Source organism: Dendropsophus ebraccatus, chromosome 1 (genome assembly GCF_027789765.1).
Source record: "Dendropsophus ebraccatus isolate aDenEbr1 chromosome 1, aDenEbr1.pat, whole genome shotgun sequence".
NCBI lineage: Eukaryota > Metazoa > Chordata > Amphibia > Anura > Hylidae > Dendropsophus > Dendropsophus ebraccatus.
This window is the reverse complement of record NC_091454.1, coordinates 139,183,034-139,203,216: the sequence shown is the minus strand read 5'-3', so window position 1 is coordinate 139,203,216 and position 20,183 is coordinate 139,183,034. Positions and strand designations below refer to the sequence as shown.

Here is a 20,183-nt window from a genome sequence, read left to right as displayed (position 1 = left end):
GGTGAACGTAGTGATGGCTTTGTTTAACTATTTAATAGATGTGGGGTGAAAAAATAATAAACAGCCAATGCTTACCTACCTGTCACTAAACTGTCCAGCCGCAGCCAGTGATTGACTAAGTGTGCTGTCAGTGTGCAGGGGCCCATAGACTTAAACAGGAGAGCACCGGGAGATCGCAGGCAGGTAAGCATCAGCTGTTTATTTTTTAACCCCACAGTAGTTAAATAGTTAACCAAGGCCATCTCTACAATCCACTGCAAGAATGCAGGGCCATAGACTTTAATGATACTGAGTATTACAGCGAATTTGTGTCAAACTCGCTACGTGAACACTAAGGCTATGTTCACGCTACATAAAAGTACGGCGATGGCAACAACAGCCGTACTTTATGCACCTGTAAACACTGCCTCTACTTTAATGGGATCCCGGCCGGAGCGTATACATATCGTATACACACCGGCCGGGATCCCATGCGGACCCGCAAATAACTGACATGTCAGTCTCCCCTGTCTTCATTGTTCTCCTATGGAGAGAGCTAAATAAAACACCAAAACAGGACAACAAAGAGTTAATCTACAAATACCTCACCCTTTATCTCCTCTGACAGTCACCACTGACCTCTCTGACCTCATATTACAGCTGTCACCAGCTCTGTGCCTGTAATCCTCTGTTATCTGCTTTCTGCTGCCAACTAACTCCCTCCTCCCCCCTCCCCTCTCCCTAGACCAGACTGGGTACGTCTGATGCAAAAAGTCACAATTTCCTGATTTTTTGCAGTAGATGGAAAAGAGGAGGGAGGGGGAGACCTGGGAAAAGGCTTTTTAAATGCAGATAATGGCATATTTGGCTAATAAACCCAATTACAAAGTTTCTTAAAACCACCTGAACTATTGATTTCTGCAAAAAATACAACAGTGATACTTTAAAGGACAACTCCTGCTCTGATTCATGACATCATGGTTTTTTAGAGAAATTGAAGTACGCCAGATCTACTAAATTGAGGGCCAGCCGCCCTCCCCTAGCCCCCCCGCACCCGACCATCCCGCAGGCAGCCCTTCCCGCTCTCTCTCACACTGCAGTCAATAACTGTGCGGCTCGAGAGAAACAGTGAGAACCACGATATAGCAGCGCTCTCCCCGCTGCCCGGTCCTGTGTGGGCGGCCGACGGGATGGTCGGGTGCGGGGGGGCCAGGATGTGAAAATCTAAACTGCATTAAACAAGTCTGGCCGGGATATAATAAAGAAGCAAAGGACATGACTAGGCTGGAGAACATTCCCACCTCTCATTCTCTATTTGTCTTTGATAGTCGCATTTGCCGCAACATCTGTGATCTTTGCTCCATCATAAGTGTCTGCTCACATGTATAGGCTAAAATGTCACTGTTGTGCTGTGTAATGCAGGGCAACCGAGGGATGGACGGGAGCAGGGGGGCTAGGGGAGGGTGGCCGGCTGGATGGATGGATGGGTGTGGTGGCTCCTTGGGGGCTAGGAGGGGGCGCTGCGGGATGAATGGGTGCCGGGGAGCCTCTTCCTGCCATCCTGTGAGTGCACAAGCTGCTATGGATGACTGCAACGTGTTCCAAAATTACAATGTAATTTTTCCATATACTGCTCCACCTGCTGGACGCTTCATAGGAATTACACCCAGCCCTGCTCTGGTTCGTGATGTCACGGTTTTTTAGAGAAATTGAAGTCTGCCAGATCTACTAAATTAAGGAAAATTGCAGTATTTGTGCATTTCCCATAATAAGTGTGTATTATGAATTTGTCTAACTTTCCTTATGTAATAACATATTAAAAAATACAATAGGCTGAACTTGTCCTTTAAGCTTGTTCTGGTTCCCCTGAACCTGAACTCTCTGCACTTGATTACTGGTAGCTGAAGAAGCTAGATGCAGCCCTGGGGCTCCCTGGAAAACATGGATACAACCTATGGCTGTCAAATGCCGAAATGCCAAGCTTTTAGCTCCGAACAAACCCAAATGTTTGCTAAATTCGCTCATCACTAGTGTCTAAGCGCTGAACTGCTTGCTGGCACCATTCCAGGTGCTTACACATTGACCCTTCAAGTAAGTAAGTACCTTACCATTTTAGTGATTACAGCAAACAGCTTCTTATTTACTGTCTTGTCAAAGTGTCTATGAGAGTTATGTATATCAGTTCTGTAACTGTGGTACATGTTACACAGGGCTCATTACAATGTTCCACTGCTACAAACCAGTAGCATAAGTATACTTTCACATTGGGGGGGATAGACAAATTACAATGTATATTATAAATGTACTCATACAAAATTTTTCTCACTTGTTTTTCAGCTCTCATAACATTTTTTCCCACTTGTTTTTCAGATGTCGTCCATATCAGTTACTGGAGCTGAAGGTATAATGTAATTTATTGCATTACCAGACATTCCCCTGATTCTGAGCCCAAGCACAGGGAAGGCCTAAAAGGGGAACTCCGGATAAGAAAGATTTAACCCTGTCCTCACCTAAAATATAAGCTTGTTTGTAACAGGTTTCTATTACATTGGGCTGTTTGTCTGCAGCACATCCTGACTCACACCCTAAAGCTGCTGAAAATCCTCACTTTCTGGTCCACTCTGTCTCCATTCCTCTGTCCTCCCCCCTCCTTTATGAGACAGAGGTCACAAGATCTCTGTCTCTTCTGTTGCCAGACAAACTGTAACACCTCTTTTGAAACCCACCACTGACATCACACCTGTCCATGGGCAGGGAAACAGCCTCTCCTGAGTAGTAATGTATAGGGGAAAGGAGACACTGTGGTTTCATTTCTCTTTTTTTCTAATCTATGATGTAGATAGATAGATAGATAGATAGATAGATAGATAGATAGATAGATAGATAGATAGATAGATAGATACTGTGTTTACTGTGCAAAGTAGAAGCAGATTGAACCCGTGGTGGGCAGATACTACAAAACAGGGGCATTTAATATTTTATGGAATCACTGGAGTTTCCCTTTAAATGTTATTTATGAAGACTGTAGCCTGGATCCCACTAGAACCCCCCTACAGCAGGAGAGGAGGGCACCTGTGAGTAGCCCTCTTCATTTAAGGCACCCATCTAGTTCACAAGAAAAGTATCTCCCAATCCAGTCAGTACTGTAGACCCACTCATATAAACAGAGCCAGGACATAATTAGAAGATGCTGGTGCAGTGGAATAACTGGCCTGGCCAGGAAGGATGTTCCCCCTCTAAATCCAGCCATGCTGCAACCTATGCCTTCCTTCAGAGAGCAGACACACAAGCAAAAACTAGTACCACAAGGACATGTGTGAGGCAAAATAAATGCTGCTGACAGCTATTCACGATGGGGTGACTAATATTTAGGTCAATGTGACATTACTGCCTGACTGATTTAATTACGGTATGTGAAAGCAGTGAGACAGTGGTTCTGTAACACTGTTCTGTGGACTGTAGGTTTTCTGTTCCTAAGATGCCCTGGATAATTATTCGGTTTGCCATCCCTTACAACCAGATAACATGTATAAAAAGGGCTGGTGTAGTGTCCCAGTATGGGTGGCCCACTAAGTCTTTATACCACCTGAGTAAATTATCTCTGTCAGGTATCGCACAAAGGGGATGAAGGTGTGTATTTGTGTTTCCCCACTAGATGTCCCACTCTTCAGTTATGTTGTATGGATATATGAGCACAGCTGAAGGGATAACTGTTTCACTGTATTATCCGCTGTTCTGTCCAATCAAGAGTGCAGGTGCCACACACTAAACAACCAACCACACTCTCCCTTTCTTTTGTCCATGTACTTCACCCACTAATGGGAGTTGGACCCAGTCAGTCCTATTAAGTGCAGTTGGTTCCTGGTAGGAGTTCTTAGGTAGTTAGTTGGTTGGAGGGAGACAGACACAAGCAAAAAAGATTTATTTCAAGATGCAGTGCTAAACCCACAGGAGGGGTAACTTTCCTCTAGGGTACACTTTGTCCACGCCAGGGATCCTTCTCAGGACAGTTGCCAAAGTCAAGGAACTGATCCCCAGTAGAACTAAGTTCTTGAGAGCCAAAGTATTCTACTGACTACGCACAGCTATCCTGGGAAACCTTGGGAAGTCTGCTACACCTAGTTGTAAAGGCCTAAGGCTCGTATTACCCAACCTGGCACTCCCTAATCTGGTTGGGCAGAAGGCAGTCAGATATTTGGTTCTGTATATGTCAGTATGAGTATTGTTCTACTACACGCCTTTTTACACTGATTCCGGCAGAGTACTTATCTACATTAAAAAAGGCCCCCAAGACAGTTCCCACATTTGCGCTGTACAAGTTCCACCTTTCCTACTACCTCACACAACAGTCACCTGCACCTGTCAAGTTCTTGCTTTATTTTTTCTGTATTGACGTTTCTGTATTGACGTTTCTGTATTTTTTCTGTATTGACGTTTCTGTATTGACGTTTACTGATGTCTATTCCTGATTGAGTGCTTGACTCTGTCCTTTTTTTGTGTTGCTGCACCTACACCTTGGGCTACCCTTTTCAAGTGCAGTGCCTGTGTTTCCGGGGGTGGGTATCACCACTCCTGGCCACTGTGACAAGTGTCCAAGTGTTCCAGCCACTAAACACCTAGCCCAACTGCTGCATAAAACCACCATCTCCCCAGGCTGCGGCACAAGTATTATCCAGGAATAGAAAAACCTAGCTGCTTTCTTTCAACAGCTCTATACCTTAGTAGTACCGTAGTTTTGCAGCTCAGGTCTAATGAAGTGAATGGAGAGTAGTAAGACCGCACACAACCTGAGAAGTCGTGTTGGGCAAAACCCACGTAAAATTGGCTATCCTGAGATCTTGTCATACAAACAGGTGTTTTCATACAATGATGTAGGAAACAGTAGAGATCTTTAATAAGCTAAATATATATTATATAAATGTACATTATAGCTCCCCTGAGATTGTAACATATTTTTCTTTGCTTTCTTTCCCAGCTGTTTCCCAATTTCACATTCCTGATGTAATTGCTAAGAAACGTGATGGCCTGACACTGTCCACACAAGAGATCAGACATGTGGTAAAAGCGGCAATGACTGGCCAAGCTCAAGATTGTCAGCTGGGTAACCAGACCAATACAAAATTGTAATAGAAGTATAGCCATAGTATAAAATTCTTTTAGATATTATAATCTTAAAATGTTCCTCTTACATTGATTCCACTATTTTAAGTTAAAAGCCAATGTCATTGTTTTCTGTTCACCATCATCTATTATTTTATACTGCCCCATATAATAGTCAATGTAAGGGAGCCTTTTAGGAAACTTCTCATGTGTCAAAGACAGTCCAACCTTTAAAGGGGCTGTCTACTTTTGGCCGGCTTTTTTGTTAGAAGGAAACTCAAACTATAAGCTTATCACAGGGTGTCCCACAATCAGCAAAAGTGTAGACATTTAGGGAAAGTGCCTTGTAATAAATGATGCTACAGGGAACTAGAACAGCAGGTTCTGCAACCTCACAGTGCAATAGTCTGCAATGAAATCAGATGTTCTGCCACAGCTTTGGGTGGGAAACTGGCAGAAATGCTGTGGGAGAGGTGTAGGCAGGATGGGAGGTTTGTGATGACAAGCTAAAGGAAAGTATTGCATTCTGGGAATTGCATACATATGGAATGAAATGGTAAATGGAATAAAACAAATGTAAAAAATTATACGCTATACGCCATCTCCTCTTTAGTTCCGTCATGTGCTAAGATACAAAACTGAGAATGTTCAAACACCATGGCACACTGTATGCTTTTAACTCTAGGCGCTCTGCTTATGGCAATCCGTCTTCAAGGAATGAATCCAGAAGAAACCATGGCATTAACAAAAGAAATGGTGGCGTCTGGCAGTGTACTCAAGTGGCCAGAAGAATGGAGTGGTTTGTTGGTTGACAAACATTCTACCGGAGGAGTTGGGGACAAAGTAAGCCTTCCGCTGGCCCCAGCGCTCGCTGCCTGTGGTTGCAAGGTAATATTCCACTATGTATCTTTACTGTTTTACCATCAAAGATAGTTAGACATCTGGCAACAGGCGTTCAGTAGTGCTGTCATCCTACTAACACCACAATTCAGATGTTTTGTCATTTAATCACTATGTACAATAATGGGGTTAGCTATTGCAGGGCTTTTCCATCTCACTAGCCAAAACATTATAACTGGTTATTGTCTGTTTACAAATGTTTACAAATTACCTCACATTATCTTAAAATTTCCCTTCAAACCCAGTAAAAAATTTAGATAAAGACATAAGAAGTCAGGGTAATAAACCTGATTTAAAGGAGAAGTCTGGTGGGGAGGGAAAAAATCACTTCGGGCAGGGGGTGGGGGTAACATAATAAAGAACGTATATTTACTGATTCCCGTATATTCACCACTGCCATTCTTCATATCTCCCTCCGCTATGCCACAAAGCAACTGACGTGACTGTGGTGGAACACCGTTGCAGTCACTGATTGGTTGGCCCATGATGTACCCCCAAGCCAGGAGAAAATTACATCCAGCGGGGTACAGGAGCCTAGTGATGTGGCGCAGCGCGGGCATGGAGTCAGGTAACAATACTTTCTTTATTATGCAGGGATAAGAAAATTGCTGGCATTCACAGCTGTCCCAGGACACAGTCTGTCCCAGGAGTAGCACACCTGCTGATCCCCCTCCCCTGCATGCTTCCTACTTGATCTTACAATGGTGAGTGCCCGCAATTTTCTTTTCCGTGCATTGTTGGATTCTATTGTCTGCTGTGAGCACTGCGGTGATCTACTATTACTGACCTATTGCCACTTATACTCTCATCAGACTCTTTCCAGGGCTGGTGCAAGTTGTCTGTTTCTTTCTGCAGTTCCTTTCTTTATTATGTTTCCCTCACCCCCTGCCTCTACTGTAATTTTAAATTGTGTCGGACTTCTCCTTTGATATAACCAGGCCTATATTTACAGTTCATGCTGCCCTAGGCACTTTGCACGCAGAGGCGCCCCCGCCCCCCCGCCGTTACTGTACATGCATGGTATATACCCTGGGACTTGGGTGCCGCTCTGCTTGATGCCCGCTGTTCTCATCAAACAGACGTGATGGAGGAAGGAAGGAGGCCGGGGACGTCTTAGTTTGGGGACCGGTTCTGTCCAGTGTTGGACTGGGGTACCTGACGCCCACCAATATAGAACCAGTGAGACACGACATGCTGACCCGCTCCTTTCCGGAATTCATCTGTATCTGTGACAAATCTCAGAACACCCTCCATTTATACAGCTCTCAGGGTATGCTGGGAGTTGTAGTCTCTGAGAGGATAACCCTGTAATAAATCACTGTGTGCAGAGGCTCCTGGTGGCTGCAATCTGTGGGTGACAACCATCAGCCCTGAAGGTCCAGTAATGCATCTGTCTACAGCGGCAGCTATCAGAGGATTGTACTACTGTACTACAACTCCCAGCATATCCTGAGGGCTGCAGACTGTCAGTAAATGCTGGGAGTTGTAGTGCCTGCAGCTGTTGTAGTTGGGTCCTATACACTGGATGCTTTGTGGCATATAAGAATACATAGATCTGTGGGGGCTCAGTGCAGGGAAGTGACCCCAAAACATCACTAATAGGGGATAGAACAAAAACATCTCCCCCTATATCTTATTAGTGATGTTCTGGGGTCACTTCCCTGCACTGAGCCCCCACAGATCTATGTATACTTATATGCCACAAAGTATCCAGTGTATGATGCACCTAGGACCCAACTACAGCAGCTGCAGGCACTACAACTCCCAGCATATCCTGAGGGCTGCAGACTGTTCTGGGAGTTGTAGTGCCTGCAGCTGTTGTAGTTGGGTCTTGGAGGCGTTGTGGGAGATCAGAATACATAGATCTGTGGGGGCTCAGTGTAGGGACGTGACCCCAGAACAGCACTAATAGGGGATAGGGGGAGATGTTTTTGTTCTATCCCCTATTAGTGATGTTCTGGGGTCACTTCCCTACACTGAGCCCCCACAGATCTCTGTATTCTGATCTCCCACAAAGCACCCAGTGTATAATGCACCTAGGACCCAACTACAACAGCTGCAGGCACTACAACTCCCAGCATTTACTGACAGTCTACAGCCCTCAGGATATGCTGGGAGTTGTAGTGCCTGCAGCTCTTGTAGTTGGGTCCTAGTTTAAAAGTTTGCGCTAGTGTACTGTAGTGACCGCGGGGCTGTGTCAGTACACTACCGCAAACAATACACTGACCCATTGAGACCCCAATGGTACAGAGGCTCTGCACAGTATAGAAGTGATTACAGTGCAGTTACTAATGACTCACAGGTGACGTCTTCTCGAATTGCCGTCGCTAACTTTTTGCTTTCTTCTCCATCTGGCGCAGCATCATGAAGACTTCTCCGACCACAACTCGTCTGCAGGCGGGCAGCTGGGGTAACTGGGGAAGGGAGGCAGCTGGGGGGGACTGGGGAAGGGAGGCAGCTGGGGGGGACTGGGGAAGGGAGGCAGCTGGGGGGGGGGGGCCTGGGCAAGGGAGGCAGCTGGGGGGGGACTGGGGAAGGGAGGAAGCTGGGGGGGGACTGGGGAAGGGAGGCAGCTGGGGGTGACTGGGGAAGGGAGGCAGCTGGGGGGGGACTGGGGAAAGGAGGCAGCTGGGGGTGACAGGGGGAGCAGCTGGGGTCAGGGGAGAGGCTGAGGGTTAGGGGGAGATGCTGGGGGTCGGGGGGGGCAGGGGAGAGTCTGGGGGTTAAGGGGAGAGGCTGGGGGCAGGGGAGAGGCTGGGGAGAAGGAGGAGAGGCTGGGGGGCAGGGGAGAGGCTGGGGGGCAGGGGAGAGGCTGGGGGGCAATGGAGGCTGGGGGGGCAGGGGAGAGGCTGAGGGGGCAGGGGAGAGGCTGGGGGGCAGGGGAGAGGCTGAGGGTAGGGGGAGAGGCTGGGGGGGGCAGGGGGAGAGGCTGGGGGTCAGGGGAGAGGCTGGGGGTCAGGGGAGAGGCTGAGGGTAGGGGGAGAGGCTGGGGGGGCAGGGGAGAGGCTGGGGGGCAGGGGAGAGGCTGGGGGGCAGGGGAGAGGCTGAGAGTAGGGGGAGAGGCTGGGGGGCAGAGGGGAGAGACTGGGGGAGACGGAGCGGCCAGGAGCAGGATGGGCAGGCAGGCTGGTTCCCTCCCCCCATGCAGCGCTGGGGTGCGGGGTCGGGGATGAGCTTCCAGCACACACAGTCTGACAGAAGCCGGAAGCTCACAGTTGCAGCCCCGCGGTCCCGGATCTCTCCTGCTCGGCGATGACGTCACATCACGTGAGCGCCGCCGAGCAGGAGAGAAGATCCAGGACCGCGGGGCTGCAGCTGTGAGCTTCCGGCCTCTGTCAGACTGTGTGTGCCGGAAGCTCACCCCCGGCCCCGCACCCCGGTGCTGCATGGGGGGAGGGAACCAGCCTGCCTGCCCATCCTGCTCCCGGCCGCTCCGTCACCCCCCCCCTCCCCCCGGCGTGGACGAGGCACCTGTGGGCCAGTGCCTACGGAGGTTTTTTTTTTTTTTTAAATAATAAAAAAAAGTGTTCCCTGCGGGTGCCGCCCCCCGCGGGGCGCCGCCAGGGTGCCTAGTGGCAAATACGGCCCTGGATATAACCATCAAAAGAATTGTGTAGCATATAATCACTTTGTCAAAAGTGAGTTTTCCCAGTGACAACTCTTTGACACAATATGGATGATTGTTGGCAAAACTTCTGCATGTTTGCTGTTTATAATCATTTGCAAAAAATATTGTGTGAATGTAACAAGCCTTTCTTTATCTTCTAAGAAAGCACTGTAGGTAAGAAGGCACATTATAATCATAGTCATTGCTATTTGTAATGTCTTGTGGTGACTTTGTGTAAGGTTCCAATGATCAGTGGGAGAGGATTAGGACACACTGGAGGAACTTTGGATAAATTGGAGTCAGTTCCAGGTTTCAGCTCACAGCAGAACCCTGAACAGGTATGTAGAAATAAATCCAAAGTTAATGTGAAACGTGAGTAAACTATAGGGGGTATTCCGCTCAAGCATAACTTTTGATGTATTGCTGCCCATGGTGAGACTAACAATTTATTCCATACTTGTTATTATCTATTCAGTCTCCTTCCCCCAGTTCTGAGCTACCGCTTTCTGTTGAAGACACGAAAAACTGTGTCTGTCTCTGTCTCTCCCTCATTCTCCTCCCTTCCCAGATAGCTGATGTAAACAAGACCCTGGCTGTTTTTTTCTGCAACTTTGTAGCTTATTTGTAATACTGGCAGGGTTAATCTGAGGTCAAGTTGCTAATGAACGCACTGTGATGAAGCCTCTCAGCATTACAAAGTTGCAAATAGGGACTTGTTTACATGCGTCGTCTCGGAAGGGAGGAGGTGGAGACACACAGCTCACACACAGTTTTTTGTGTCTTCAGTAGAAAGCAGCTCAGAACTGGGGGAAGGAGACTGAATAACATAATAGGTAATGAAATAAATTTTAGTCTCGCCATGGGCAGCGACATAAGAAAAGTTTGAGTTGAATACTCCTTACTGTGCAATTCCCCTATTATGCCTACGGAGACCTTTATATTTTGTTTTCAGATGCTGGAAATCCTAAGATCTGTTGGATGCTGTATTGTAGGACAATCTAAGGACCTTGTACCAGCTGATAAGATCTTTTATGAGATTCGAGATGTGACGGCAACAGTAGACAGTCTGCCGCTTATGACAGGTAGTTTATCTTATTCCTGCCCCTCTACCAGTGACACATATTTTGTTATCCAGAGTAAGGCTATGTTCACACAACGTATTTTTTCATAAAACCACGGCCGTTGTTGCACATTGTAACAATGGCCATGATCATTACGAAAATATATGTTTCCTTGCCGTCTATGGGATCCCGGCCGGAGCGTATTGACATAGTATACACTCCGGCCGGGATCCCTTGCGGCGCCGCAAACAACTGACATGTCAGTGCACACTATGAAGCGAGCGGCTCTAAAGATCATTCGGGATGATCTTTTCAGAGAGCGGCTGGTCTAATACAGCGTATGAACAGGGCCTAAGGCCTCATTGGTAGTGCCAGATAGTTTTTAAATCAAGTAGGATCTTTACTAAGGTTGATTGAGAATGTACTAAGACTGTGCCAACGAGATGCTGCCAATATATCGGTAACTGCAAAATTTTGGGTTGAATCCACACAGGTCATAAAAGATGCAAATTTTGCCTACAGATGTGCAACCACAGCGCTCACTATGTTATACATAGGGGTGAGATGCATAGAAAATCTACAATAATTTGCATGTTTGTAACAAAACTGCATTAAAAAATTCTGCCATTTGTGGAATTGGACATGCTGTGTATTCAATCTGCAGTATGAGCTATAACTATGTCTTACATAGACACTATGGGGGAGATTTATCAAACATGGTATAAAGTAGAACTGGCTCAGTTGCCCCTAGAAACTAATCAGATTTCAGTTTTCATTTTCCAAAGAGTCTGTGAGGAATGAAAGGTGGAATCTGCTAGGGGCAACTGAGCCAGTTTCATTTGACACCATGTTTGATAAATCTCTCCCTAAATTCTATTTTTTATAAAATCTTTAATAATTTTTACTAGGTCTACTGGGATGTTATCTTATTACAGATGGGCTTGTAACTATGTAGAATATCATATAATTTTCCTTATAAAGTATGCCTGAAATACAACTAGTATAAAACACTGGAACACAAATACTACTGTTTTTTTTTTTGTTTTTTTTAGAATAAACACAACTTAATTATAGAAGGATACAACCGACTAAACATATACATACTCACCAACCTTGTCTGTAAGGATCATGAATAAAGACCCCCTGAACATTATGCCCCTAGGTATTAATAAACCAGACAAATAATGTGATGGCTTTCCAGTGTTGAACTACAAATCTCTCTCTCACCTTCTAAGTGTTAATAGGTTCTGTGTTATTCATTATAAACAAGCTATTATCTGCCGACTTGTTTTCCCGCAGCCTCTATTATGAGTAAAAAGGTGGCAGAGAGTCTTTCTGCATTAATACTGGATGTAAAGTTCGGTGCAGCGGCTCAAAGTCCAACCATAGAAGAAGCAAGGCATCTTGCACATTCTCTTGTAAGTGTTTGTTTCTATAGGAGCCTATCCTAACACAGCCTTATACATCTTCAAGGGCATAAATTACAATTTTCATGTAGGACAAATTTTTTAACAGGTTGATGTTGGTGTCTCTTTGGGAATCCCTACAATTGCTCTTATAACAAAGATGGATACTCCCATTGGTCGTTGTATTGGAAACAGTCTTGAAGTGATAGAAGCCCTGGAGTGTCTGGAGGGACAAGGCCCTGAAGACCTCAGAGAGCTGGTTCTGCATACAGGTCATAGAATTTATTTTATTCCTGTGAGAAGTGCCTATAGTGCCAGGGTATAACAAGAAAAGGCTGGGACCCATAGCAAACTTTTTCATGGATTATGGCCTGGCAGCTTTGCCAATCCTGTGCATGCGTTATTGCGACATGAATCGGCACAGGTTCACTGATGCAGAGGAGCTTGCCGCTCTATGCTCCTGTATCATTATGCCTGCTCCACCTCACATTGCAATGGTGCATGCAAAAGACCGTCAGAGTGACCAGGCTATAATCCAGCACAGGGGAAAGGTGGGGAAGATACACAGAGAGGGCTTGCAAAGCCTAGGGAACAGCAGCTTTAGGCTCCGCCTTTTTGACCCAACTGTCCAGGATTTAAAGTGACTGTACCACCAGGCCCAGGCCGAAGCACTGGAGGTGGGCCGACCCACCCTTAGTGGGAGGAAACCCTAGCCTCTATGATAGGGTTCCATTGATTCTAATGGAGTCACGTCATGGAGGGGCTGGATTTTCTTCCAACTAAGGGTGGTTCGGCCCACCTCCAGTGCTTCAGCCTGGGCCTGGTGGTACAGTCACTTTAAAGTAGCTTTTTAAGAAAATAAAAACAGTAATAGAGATTTGGACCACTGGTTTGAGCTTGTTTTATTACTATATATGTATTACCTACAGTATGTAGTATAAAAAAAAATCTAGCATTTTTGATGTATTTTTCTGTACTTACAGGTGGCTATCTCCTCTGGCTTTCTGAACAGGCTGATTCAGAAAAACAAGGGGCAGAAAAGATTGCCAAAGTCTTACGCAATGGAACTGCGCTGCAATGTTTCCGGAAGATGCTGGAAGCACAGGGTGTTGAATCTGGCATAGCTAGAACTCTGAGCTCCAGCAGCAAACTGGGAAAAACATCTCACATTGAAGAACTCAAAGTTCACAAAACAGGCTAGTACAGTGTTAAATTATTTTTAAAATTAAAAACTAGAACAGGCCTGCTGATCCATCTGTCCTGCCTGCCCTATGTAAGCTGATCGTTAATAAAGCAAGTCCATTCAAGCTTCTATCAGCAAGTGCTCAATATCTGTTCGTCTGTTTTGCTCTGTGTTCAAACCTGGGAGCACAGCTGACTGGACTGCATACAGATGACTAATGCTGGGTTTACACGGAGCGATAATTCGCCCAATCGTACGATTAACGATTTTGAAGTAACAATTTTTTTTTATAACGATCAGCGTTTAGATGGAACGATTTATCGTACAGAAAATTAGTTTTGCGATCGATTACTCCTATCTCACACATAGGTAAAATAGGTGAACGACTGTTTACACGGAACGATCGGCGAATTTTTTTGCGAATGACGAACTGCGATTTAAGAACATGTTAAAAGATTAAAATGAACGATTTCTCGCTCGTCGTTCGCCGCGTTTACACGTACGATTATCGTTCGAACTCGATCGTTATCGTGCAAATTCGCACGATAATTGTTCCGTGTAAACCCAGCATTAGGGTCCATTTACACAGAAAGATCTGACAGATTATCTGACAAAGATTTAAAGCCAAAGCCAGAAGCAGACTATAATCCGAGATCAGGTCATAAAGGAAAGACTGAGGTTTCTCCTCTTTTCAAAACCATTCCTGGCATGGGCTTCAAATCTTTGGCAAATAACCTGTCAGATAATCTTTCTGTGTGAATAGGCCCTTACTATCTTCTGTTTTGCATGGTAGTTGATGCCAACTGTTTAACTACTTCTACGGTTTAATTTTTTTATTGTCTTCCTGCATATAAGAAGTGTATGGCCTTATTTATAAATTGATTACTGTTATAGTGTTGTCGCTAGGTAGTCTTATGTAAATTACGTTTTATACAGGTTTTCTGACATTTAGGAACCAGGTGTGTTCTAAAACATCAGGAGCATGAGCCCCAAGAATAATGTAACACCATCCCACCCCCAAAGAAAAAAATATGGTATGATAATGATAGGCTTAGATACACTGGCTTAGCAGTAAAATGTTCTGTAAGCGGATAACTCAATGATTGGGGGGTTTGACTGCTGGGACTCCCTTAAAGAACATTGTACTGCTGAGCCAGTGAATCTAAGCCTATTATTATACCATATTTTTTTCTTTGGGGGTGGGATGATGTTACATTATTCTTGAGGCTCGTGCCCCTGATGTTTTAGAACACATCTGGTACCTGGTACATATATAGTAATAAAGCAAGCTCAATCCTGTGGTCCAAATCCCTGTTGTTGTTTTTATTTTCTTAAAAAGCTACTTTACCGTTCTCCCTGTACTGCAGCAAATAAGGAAAGGCATCATTGCCATGGCTGCCCGGCCAGCTGATAGCAGTCAGTCAATCAGGAGTCTGTCTTTAGTCAGCCCCAGTGATGCTGAGGCTGGTCAGCCCATCCGTGGTGCAGGTGTGCAGTACCAATAATGAGCAGCTCGGCGCTCCCAGCTAACAGACTGACTGCAGCAATTGCCAATGATCATTTGAGTCTGGCTGCGTTCAAACTGAGGAATCCACGCAGAGAAGTTCTCGCGGATTCCACCACTGGCCCCCTCGCCCTCCCGTCCGTGTCAATTCTTTGGGCGGACAGCAGAATCCACCCGACCATAGAAAGGAGTCTATGGCAAGGGCAGAGATGTGTGCGAGCAGTGGGTATCCGAGGCGGGTTATCCTCCAGGATTCTGTAGTGTGAACGCACCCTTACTGTGCTCCTGACCTTGGCTTTGTTATTGGACTATGTGCTTGATATTTTGTACTACGCCACTGTCTGTGTTTTGACCTCATCTTTGTTTTCCAATATTGCCTCTGCTACTGATTTTGTCTTTTGTGTGATTCTGTGGTATTGTTGTCCTTGTTTTGATTCCTGGCTTGTTTGAATTCCCTTTGCTTTACTTTTGGTGATTTGGCCACACCTAAGAGGGTTGTCTTAGGGCCCTATTCCACCGGACGAATATCGTTTGCATAATCGTTAACGATTAACGATCTCAAACGACCGCTATTGCGAAAGACCTGAAAATGTTCACTCATTTCCATGGAACGATAATCGTTTTTCTTCGCTATTTACTCGCTATTGCGTTCGTATCTATTGCGAACGACCAAACAATGTCTTATTCAATGCGAACGATTTGCGAATGTTTTGCGAACGAGCAGCGATAAAAATAGGTCCAGGTCTTATAAAGCGATCAACGATTTCTCGCTCGGCCGTTAATCGTTAACTGCATTTCAACCGAACGATTATTGTTTAAATTCGACCGATTTAACGATAATCTGAACAATAATCGTCCAGTGGAATAGGGCCCTTAGGGTTCATACTGGATTTCTGTACACTGGTTGCCAACAGCATTATTTTTAATGGTGTCCATTGGATTTCTGTCATGGTGCCTGGCATTATACTGGAAAATGTTGTTCAATGTTGTTTGTTAAGTGGAACAACTTTAAAAGCATAGTTTGAAAGCATAATTCAAGGTCTCTTTTTGCAGTCAATGTTTTAGTAGCACAGTACAAATTATTTAGCTTTTGGGCTAACTTAATTAATTAATTTAATCTGATTAAATTCTATGTATATCTAGGTACAGTGGAGTCAATCCAAGCCAGACCTATTGCTGAAATCCTGAATGCACTTGGAGCTGGAAGAAAGAAAGCAACAGATGTAATTAACCATAGTGTTGGAGCTGAACTCCTTGTGAGAGTGGGGCAGCATGTAGAGGAAGGTAAAACATGTGCTATGCAGCTTTCTATTATGTATATGCCATTGCCTGTAGATGGGTGACATCGGTAACATGCCATAGTTTGGTGTAACTGCTGCTGTCACCTGCATGTCTGCATACAGTATGTAATGATGTGTGGAATTATTATAAAAATAGGCGCAGGTTTTCAATGGAAGAGATCATCTTAAAAGGAACTAAGTACTATGCTTCCAATATATCTGTGTTTTTATAATAATGTAATAATGCACATTAATAATACACAATAACTTACATTGTCTAACACTCCTTCTTATGACAGGAGACTCCTGGATACGGATCCATTATGATAAACCACTTCTTCAAGATGTGCAACGTCAGACCCTTGAGAATTCCCTTTCTATTTCAGAGAAGCCTGCTTTTATTCCTGCACCTCTTATCAAAGATGTTATTTGTTCTCGACGCAAGAAAGCAGAGTATGGTGATACTGTACACAGGGAAGGGGGGATCAACTGAGTGACAGCTAACACCTTTATTAATGTTTTATAATAAAAGCCTAAAGTGTTCCTGTTACTTTAATACATTAAACATGTCCTAGACACGTCAGAAGTTTGATCAGTAGAGGTCTGGTGTTCAGCTGCTTACCAATCATTAGCTAGAACCAGGAGATGCTCTTGGCCAAGTGCTTCACTCCCTGCATGTCTTGCTGCAGAGGACAGTCTACATTGACTCAAAATGGAGACAATCTCCTGCAGGGAACCAGAGAGTTAATGCTTAGCCAAACACTTCTCCTGTCTCTACGTAATAATTAGTGTGGGTCTAAACACCCAGACATATCACTAGGACTTTTCAAAAGTGCCTATTTAAGATATGTACTAGATAATTAAAGTGAAAAGTATTTTATTAGATTTGGTTAAATGTATCTATAAGGGTCATGAAACATAACAGGTGATTATTCCGTTTATTCTGAGGAAACCAAAAAGTTGCTGTACTGCATAGAAGTTACCAAAAAAGCACCCCCTCTCTGCAGCGTCAACTGATCAGTGAGACTGGAGTGCTGTCAGTTTCCAGATAACAAGCGGTGTATACTTACCATCCGTCCTGCTTATGATTCAGCATGTCTCTCCAGTCTTCTGGCCACCGGCTATATCTTCAGGCCCTGCCTCCTATGGCTGTTAATGCAGCTGGTAGTCGAAGGACTGAAGAGACACGCCAGATCACAAGCAGCAGGGATAATGGCTGTAAAATACTGCTTCAACCAATAGCTGCAGAGCACTGATTGGCTCTTATTTATGAGAGACCAGAATTCCTCAGCAGTGACGTCTTCTTCGGGAGGCTGGCGGATCTTCCCGAGTGCCGGCCACCCTCTGCAGCGTCATCCGAAGCTCAGCCGCAATTGGCTGAGCATAACTGTGATCAGCCAATCGCGGCTGAGCAGCTGATGACGTGGCCGCGTCATCAGACGCTCAGCCGCGATTGGCTGAGCACAGTTATGCTCAGCCAATCGCGGCTGAGCTTCGGATGACGCTGCAGAGGGTGGCCGGCACTCGGGAAGATCCGCCGGCCTCCCGAAGAAGACGTCACTGCTGAGGATCGGAGACCGTGGACGACACGAGATGCGGTGAGTATAATGCACCACACTTCCGGGTCTAGCGTGGGTGGGGGGAAACACGGGGAAGGGGGCCATTCACAGACATAACATACATTACAAAGTTGTATAACTTTGTAATGTGTGTTATTCTGTGAATAATTTTTTATCGCCGGACAACCCCTTTAAGGATAAAAAGAATAGTGGGTCTGATGCTGGAAGGTTAAAGGACTTTTCTATGTTTCTTATATTTTTATTGGTAAATGTATTTTTCTTATTTTTGTCAGTTTCTATAAAAGCAATATTTGATTGAAAAAAAAGGATAAAAAGAATAACTAATGAATAATTATTACAGCTTAAAGGGAACCTGTCACTAAGTTTATGCCGCCTTAAATGAGGGCAGAATAAACTAATGACAGGAATGCTTATTTGTATAATTCTGTTCAGCCGTTTTACTAATATGCAGGAGAATAGGATTCTTGCCACAGCCCTCCTCCCGTACTTTAGCTGATGATTGACAGCTGACTGACTATACACAGCATAGATAGCTGGTGGACGGAGTTTTCTGCTTCTCAGAAATATTGAGGACTACTGGGCTCATGCACATAATGGAGAGGACTACTTATTGTCTATGGTATTTAGGAGGAGATCTCTGGATCAGCTGCAGAGAACAATGTAAGTGATACATCATTCTGTTCAGCTTCTCTGTCACTAGTTTATGCTACTCTAAGGGCCCTTTTACACAGAAAGATTATCTGACAGATTATCTGCCAAAGATTTGAAGCCAAAGCCAGGAATGGATTTGAAAAGAGCAGAAATCTCAGGCTTTGATGTATGACCTGATCTCTGTTTATAGTCTGTTCCTGGTTTTGGCTTCAAATCTTTGGCAGATAATCTGTCAGATAACCTTTCTGTGTAAAAGGGCCCTTACATGGGATAGCCTTTAAAATACTTGAAGTAATTTGGTCTCACTGATTCATAATTGTCCAGCCATTTGGTTACATTGTAAAAAACATTTTGTCACATTTGACTTTCACATGTGGCAAACTGTAAAGAAAGAATGATAATCCCATAATCCCATTTTTATTCTTAAGGCTATGTTCCCACTACGTAGAGACTGGCCGTTCCGTGACCCGACCGGGTCACGAACGGCTGGTCTCTGCAAAGATCATATAAGTACCAGCCGGATGATGTTTCCAGCCGCAGTGTTCTGATGCGGGCACATCAGCGCGCGCCCGCATCAGAACCTCACACAGCATACAATGAAGCCTTCGGCCATTCAATGAACTGCGGCCACAGAAAACTGACATGTCAGTTCTTTGCGGCGCCGCATGGAATCCCGGCCGGAGCGTATACTATATGTATATGCTCCGGCCGGCATCCCATAGAAGAACAGGCTGTGTTCCACACCATACAAAGTACGGCCATTGGTGACGATACTTTTATGTAGAGTGAACATAAACTAAAACACTAAAGGAAAAACTGAAGTTTAGCAGGAGAGAGCAGAGCCATACCAGTGTGTCAGATCTATTTTAGAAGCAGCAGAACAGCCAATTAGGTGAATGAGTAACATAGACTTTACAACAAATTAGCAGGACACTTTTAATGAAGGTTCTTTGTCTATGTTCACACACGTTGGAGTTACATTGCAGTAATGCAATGAAATTATGCAATGCTGCAATTAAATCATTAAATCAAGAAAATAATGCGGTAACTCAATGAAACTGCAATGTGTGAACACAGCCTTAGTTTTACATCCAGGAATCAAGTGAACAATCAGAACAATCAGCACAGATGTGTCCATGACATTCAAGCTTTTTACTTTTTAATTAAAGTGTTAGTGTATTAAAAAGATCTTAGAATCAAGAGTCTATAACAGAAATATCGAGAAAATAATGGAAAGACAACCCAGGAGATATAAGCATATTGCAAAGGTATAGAGAAGTTGGACCAAAACACTCCAGGATATATTTGTTTCTAAACTGCAGCATAGGCTATTATTACAGAATAATGTAAAGGTCTTGTATATAGCTTGTGTATACCTATTGTAGCTTAGGTGGCATGCATTGGTTGTTTGCCATCCTGATTCTTATTTCCACTCTGATATGGTTCTCCTAATCGACCTAATTCAACCTACATTTCCTATAATGCTTGTGCAGCAGCCTTGCAGACATTGAGAAGGTGACATTTTAAACCCAGGACCCCAGCACTGCAAGGCTACAGATTAAACTAGTCAGGGGCTTGTTTACCATTTATCAACCATCTCAGAAGAAAGGAAGAGGAGGGGGAGACAGAGAAAAAAGCACACACACACAGTTTTTTGGTGTCTTCAGCAGGAAGCAGCAGCTCAGAACTGGGGGAGGGAGGCAGAGTAGATATGGAATAAATCGTCAGTCTCACCATGGGAAGCAACATATGAAAAGCTATGTTTGAGTAGAATACCCCTTTAAAAAAAAAGACAGAGGAGCTGGGTGGGGAGAGTTTTGAGAAATACTAGAAGGGAAATGACAGGTGTTGATATAAATCAGCAATTCTCAGAGAGTCAGCCATGCAGTCACATCTACGTATTAAAGTAATTTATTGATCACATGTCCCAGC

General features: G+C 44.6%; 1 protein-coding gene across 1 annotated transcript; it reads left to right on the top strand.

The window, feature by feature from the left end:
- Nucleotides 1-1,254: 1,254 nt before the first annotated feature.
- On the top strand, nucleotides 1,255-16,607 carry TYMP (thymidine phosphorylase). Its single transcript, XM_069957952.1, has 11 exons — nucleotides 1,255-1,362; nucleotides 2,350-2,380; nucleotides 4,955-5,080; nucleotides 5,765-5,967; nucleotides 9,826-9,924; nucleotides 10,539-10,668; nucleotides 11,947-12,065; nucleotides 12,163-12,325; nucleotides 13,037-13,249; nucleotides 15,884-16,024; nucleotides 16,320-16,607. Exons 1-11 carry the CDS (start codon nucleotides 1,255-1,257, stop codon nucleotides 16,511-16,513), a joined length of 1,527 nt encoding a protein of 508 aa, XP_069814053.1. The 3' UTR covers nucleotides 16,514-16,607.
- Nucleotides 16,608-20,183: the final 3,576 nt, after the last annotated feature.